We start from the raw sequence: 5,842 nt of genomic DNA, 5'->3' as shown, positions 1-5,842 counted from the left end.
CTGGGGGAGTTGGCAGGGGGTGGGGCCTGGCGGGGGTTCCCCTATGCCCCCCCCACTTACCAGCATGGAGTCCAGGTCCAGCTCCCTGTGGTGGTGAGTGGGGACTGCCTGAATCTTCAAAGCTCTCCGAATCTTTTCCAAATCAATTTGGAGAGCTTCAAATCAATTTGGACCTTTTTATTGGTTTCCCGATTCAATTCAGATTGGCAGATTTGGCCACTGAATTGGGCTGAATCTCCTTCAAATCAAATCAGCACCTGAAGCTTCGCACAGTCCTAGTAGTCCAGTGTCAAATAGAGTGCCCCAGGGGTCGGTCCTGGGGCTGGTTTTAGTTAATGAAGATATTGAACAGGGTGTTCCTCTGTTGCACAATGGAGTGTATAAAGTTGGAAAAATGAGAAAAGGGCAATGCAACTATACACCAGAGAGACCTAGACAAATTGGAAAATTAAACCAAAGAACATCTCATGAAGTTCAATAAGGAAAAGTACAAAGTCCTGTGTTTAGGGCAGAACAGTCCCATACACTGGTACAGGCTGGGGGCTGACTGGCTGGGCAGCAGCTCTGCAGAAATGGAGCCAGGGGTTACAGTGGACAATAAGATGGATATGAGTCAGCAGTGTGCCCTTGTTGCCAAGCAGGCTAACAACATATTGGGCTGCATTGGTAGGAGCATTGCCAGCAGATTGAGGGAAGTGATTATTCTGCACTGGTGAATCCACATCTGTAGTAGTGTGTTCAGTTTTGGGCCTCCCACTATAGAAAGGATGTGGGCAAGTTGGAGAGAGTCCAGCAGAGGGCAGGGAAATTGGTTTGGGGCTGGGGTACGTGACTAATGAGAGAGGCTGACAGAACCAGGTTTATTTAGTCTTGAGAAGAGAAGACTGAGGGGGGGATTTAATAGCAGCCTTTAGCCACCTGAAGGGTGCTTCCAAAGTGGATGGAGCTGGACTGCTCTCAGTGGTGGCAGATGACAGGACAAGGAGCAGTGGTCTCAAGTTGCAGCAAGGGAGGTTTAGGTTGGATTTTAGGAGAAACTTTCTCACTAAGAGGGTGGTGAAGTGCTGGAACAGGTTATCTGGAGAAGCGGTGGAATCTCCATCCTTGGAGGTTTTTAAGACCTGACTAGACAAAGCCTTGGCTGGGATGATCTAGTTGGGGCTGGTCCTGCTATGAGCAGGGGGCTGGACTAGACACTATATGACCTCCTGAGGTCCCTCCCAACCCTAATTTTCTATGATTCTGTGGTGCTATACCTGCATACATACGAAAGGGTCAGATAAGGTGCCTTGATAACTTGCAGACTACAACAACAAACACTCCTATATCCTGGTTCATTGATAAAAATGGGTCCTCTAGACTCAGTTATGTCAGGGGAAATTCTGTGGTAACTTCAATTTTTTTTAAGCCTATGTGATAAGACACTATAGTAATAACAAGTTAAAAATATAAAGCCTTCTGCGTTTCTTGATATGTGCTGTTATGATTGAGCAGGGTAATTAGACAGCATATTGTTCACTAAACAAAACACTTCTCTGTGACATTCTTGAATTATAGTGGTTATTAACTGACAAATCTCTATTATTTATCTTGCAGAATGCTTTAAAGATTGCTGGATCAGCAAGCTTAACAAATATCAACGGACAACGCAGATGTAAAAGAAATACTGGGATACTTTAATTGGTCTTGTTCTCTGTATCCCAAAGCCAAGCTTTGTTTGTCAGCCTTAAATTAAATAGTTATGTTTTTTTCTGGGTGGGACACTGAGATCAGTCCCCTGCATGTGGAGCCTACCATTTATCTAAAGTGTCCTAAAAGGTGTCCACTCCAGACCCTTTCCTACCACAGTCACAAAACACCTTATATCCAGACAGCAAGCCACAGGTAAAAAGCAGGGGAAAGAGGGCTGCCACCTGTGCCCTGCCACTGCAAACCAGGAAAGTTATTGGATGATATATGTTCAGGTGAGCCTAGGCAGAGGATTCAAAGAAATGCCTATGTTGTTATTTGGAAATATTTATTCATAGATATTGAATAGCAGTTCAGAAGGTGGTTGACTAAATACTTTACCACTGTAAAAACATTTAATTTATATAAAAACAGTGTTGGGTTTCAAGATTGGCATAGCAGGCAAATCAGAATGCTCAATCTCATTTGAAAGGGTTCTTTCTGTATTATTTGTCGTTACCAGTAGGGCTTAAGGGACTCAGCCCAAATCCAGACTCTGTTGTGCTTGGCACTGCATGAACAGATAGGAGAACCCTCCTTCCTTGAAAGAGCATACCACCATACTAGACTAGACCGCCAGGGAGTGGGAGAAGAAGCCAACCAGGAGAGGTAACGTGACTTCTGCCAGGTTTTACAGCAGGTCAGTGGCAGAGCTGGTAGGAGAACCTATTTGAATAACAGTCCAGAGCCCTATCTATGAGACCAAGCCAGCTCTGACGGTGCTGCGGAAACTACAGGTTCATGAATGATGACTGTAGCTGCTGGAACACTGTAGTCAGGAGGAGTTTGGCATGGTAAAAGCATAGCTGCATCTTTTTGTGGTGGTTTTTAAGGTTAGTTTTCCTAGTGAATAAGAAAGTGCCGTTTATCACTAAAACCTTTTCATGACTCATTAATAAACTTTCTCTTATCTAATTGCAGTGCTTCTGTAGAATGCAGCATAACCTCAGCATGCTATTAAAGAAAAATTAGATTTTCTTGTCATGAAAAATGCAAAGTTACTCATTGAAAAGCTTATAATTTCAGCAGCAAATGAGGCATGAAATATATTGCCAAAAATACAGCACCCAAAAACACTGGCAGTAAATATTTTATCTTGGTGCTAATAAAGGCTTGGATTTAAAATCAAGCATTCTGAATTTCCACAGTAATATCATTCATCTAACAGTGCTGGCATGCATAGTCTTAAGAACAGCATGCATCTGGAATGACAGAAATTTTATGTCGTTAATCCTTATCCACACTACGAAAGTGGAACTTGTTTGAAGCTTTGGTAGGAAGTAAAGGTTTTTTTCTCACTTTTCATTGTGCATGCGGATTTAGACTGCTAAGACCCCAGTACTATGGAAGCAGTGGTTTTACAAACTGCAGGATAAGAGACTTGATATTAGGTAGGACTGGAAGGAGTCTCTCTGGCCATCAAGCTCAGTCCCCTGGATTTGTGGGCATCCCTTGGTCCACAGGGTCTACGAGTTTGTCCACACTGTCCCCTCTATACACTGTTAACACAAAAGTAGCCAGGTTAAAAGAAACTTGATTATGTTTGGATCTATTGTTTTTCTTTCACATTGGGTAGTTGCTTGGGGTTTTCATTAATGGGAGGAACGCTGTTAGCATTTGAGCTTTGCTAAAAGAAGTTTAGAAAACCAGGTACAAAAAAAGTGGCGTTTATAGTGTAGGTTTAGTACCTCACTGAATGTCTTTGAGTCTGTCCAGTTTACAATAGCCAGTCTGCTCTTAATGGGGACCTGTTCGAGGCCCAGAGACAGAGGCAGCACTGCAGGGCATTGGGTGGCGGTGCTCCGTCCTCACCCCACCGTTCTGGTCATTCTTGATGGGCAGTTGGCTAGTATTTAATAAATAGTCAACATGCTGTTTTTAAAAAAATCAATTCCTACAAGAGAATTTGGAGTGGGTGTGTTGGAGAGGGTTGGGGTGGGGAAGAGGTGAGAATGATGGGACAAGGAGGCTACTCTGTGATGAAATGATCCATCCTTCGTGGACTTGTTAGCCTGCATTGCAATGTCTGCAGCGGTACAAGCTTTCATCACAGTGTTGTATAGGGGTGTTTGCACATCAGCTGCCTTCTGTGTTTATGAAGCGTTGAAAGTCTTTTTTGGGGGTGCCTGACTACAGTTTGATCCATATAATGAGCACCATCTTTTTGGAAGACTGTCTATATTTCAGTGTCCAGAGAGGTCTCTGAAGAATGGTCAGTACAAACATGCACTCTACCGTCATCTTAAAAGTTAAGAGCTTGATCTTTTTATCATTAAAATCAATGGGAGCTTTGCCATTACTGTCAGTGGATGCAGTCATTGGCCCTATCCAGAGCTGCCTGTAGTACTGTGGGCTCTTCTACAGGTGGTTTGGGGGGTGTGAGACCTGAATATGGATCTTTTCTGTTTTCACACTGTGTGTATCTGTTAGACCTCTGGGCTGGCCACCTCAGAAGGCTTTTTAAACAGAACTTAGTCACTTAAGCTGTGCTTTAGTTTCATCAACATACTAAATTGTCTCGTGTCTCCAGAAGAAGTACTTACAGAGATTTCTATGGCTGATTAATCTCAACAGTTTGCTAGATAAGAATAAAGACAAATGATTATTTAAACCTGCTTATATACCATGACTCTTTTTTCCTTGATTGTGGTAGAATGCCAGCTGATGAAGACAGAACGACCTAAACCAAACACATTCATCATTAGATGCCTCCAGTGGACCACAGTAATTGAAAGAACATTTCATGTGGAGACTCCAGAGGAGCGGTATGTTTCATTCATATTTAAAACATAAACTACTTGTAAAAGCAGATGCGAACGTTCAGCATTATTAGTGCAGTCCTGGCAGAAGCTCTTATTTGTCAGGTGATTGTACATCTAAAAAAGTGCCAGGTGATTTTGCGTGCCTCTGTTTTTGGAGGCCCCGGCCTCAGAGGCCCCTTAAAGAGGAGCCTGCTCTTCAGAGGGTAGGTGTTCAGTACTTTTTGCAAGGCAGGTCTCTTTAAGATCCTTCAGCTTGTGAATCCAGAAATCACCAGCTGTTTCGGAAAGTTTAGGTCAAAGCTCCTGGAGCAAACCCTAGGTTTGGGGGCTCTTGCTGTGTACACTGTAATGGGTCTTGAGATTCCTGAGCAAAGGTGGGCAAGAAGCAAAACGGGCTTCAGCACAGGTGAGCTGCCTCAGCTTGCTGACTTTCTTTTTGAGGGCACCTTTTTAGGAACAAGTTTGTTGTATGGTTGCCACTTGCTAATAGGTTATGTAAATAAGATGATAAATGGTGATGGGTAGAAAGCAGTTGCTGCTTATGTAGACTTGTATTTCAGCAGCTAAAAGAAGCAAAGCTAAAAGAATGCATCCTATACTCTGTGCTCAGTGGGGAATTGATCTCTTACCTCCTGCTAGAAGAGATTCCCAGCACAGATATTCTACAACTATATGCTATTTAAATTGCTTTCCAAGCTCTGAATTTATATCATTCCAGTATCATTGTGCTGAAGGAAGGGTGTTTTTAAAACCCCAGGCCTCCCTACAGTGTGATGCAGGCACATAGAAATCAGCATTTTTCTACCTACTGTTCTTCACCAATTTCCCACAAAGTCTTTCATGGAGTGATTTGAAGTGATGTATTATACCTTAGCATTCTCTTATGAGGTCAGGGGGAGATGAAAATAAATTGAAGCAAAGAAAAAGATTGGGCGCTTGTTTTCATCTGTAGCTTTGCAGTCACTGACCCTGACAGCAACTGACACCTTGCACTTCAGAGAGATTGCATTTCAGTCTTATTTTGGTCCCTCCTAACTAATTAACAAGGCTGAACAGTGCTTCAGGACTTAGTATGTTAGTCACCTCTGTTACATGCATTGGGGAGATAAAATTGAACTGTGAAATACTGGCCTCATTTGAAGTCAGTGGCACTGACTTCAGTAGGTCCAGGAATTTGCCCTAAGTCAATAAGATATCTAAAAATAGACTTAAAAGTAGATACCACTTTTATGTCCTTTGCTACTAAACCTGAAGTTGTTTCTTAAGAGGCAGATGATGAAATGTGAACACAGACAGAACAAGGATGTGTTTTGTATTGGGGCTCTTAGATGTGTAGAGGTAGGGTACTGAGG

General features: G+C 42.7%; 1 protein-coding gene across 6 annotated transcripts in view; it reads left to right on the top strand.

Annotated features, from left to right (window-relative positions):
* The window catches only part of AKT1 (AKT serine/threonine kinase 1), a 102,990-nt gene that overhangs the window by 56,995 nt on the left and 40,153 nt on the right, over positions 1–5,842 (top strand). Inside the window, exons 1-3 of one of the 6 annotated variants that reach the window (XM_025192607.1) lie at positions 1,663–1,964; positions 2,192–2,368; positions 4,382–4,493. In XM_025192607.1, the coding sequence (XP_025048392.1) occupies positions 4,393–4,493 (101 nt within the window). In that variant the 5' untranslated portion in view covers positions 1,663–1,964; positions 2,192–2,368; positions 4,382–4,392. The other 5 variants (XM_025192604.1, XM_025192605.1, XM_025192606.1 and 2 more) reach the window with 5 other exon arrangements.

The sequence above is a fragment of the Alligator sinensis genome, unplaced genomic scaffold (genome assembly GCF_000455745.1).
Source record: "Alligator sinensis unplaced genomic scaffold, ASM45574v1 scaffold890_1, whole genome shotgun sequence".
NCBI classification, from domain to species: domain Eukaryota; kingdom Metazoa; phylum Chordata; order Crocodylia; family Alligatoridae; genus Alligator; species Alligator sinensis.
The sequence above is the reverse complement of the archived record's forward strand: the minus strand, read 5'-3'. Positions and strand labels throughout refer to the sequence as shown.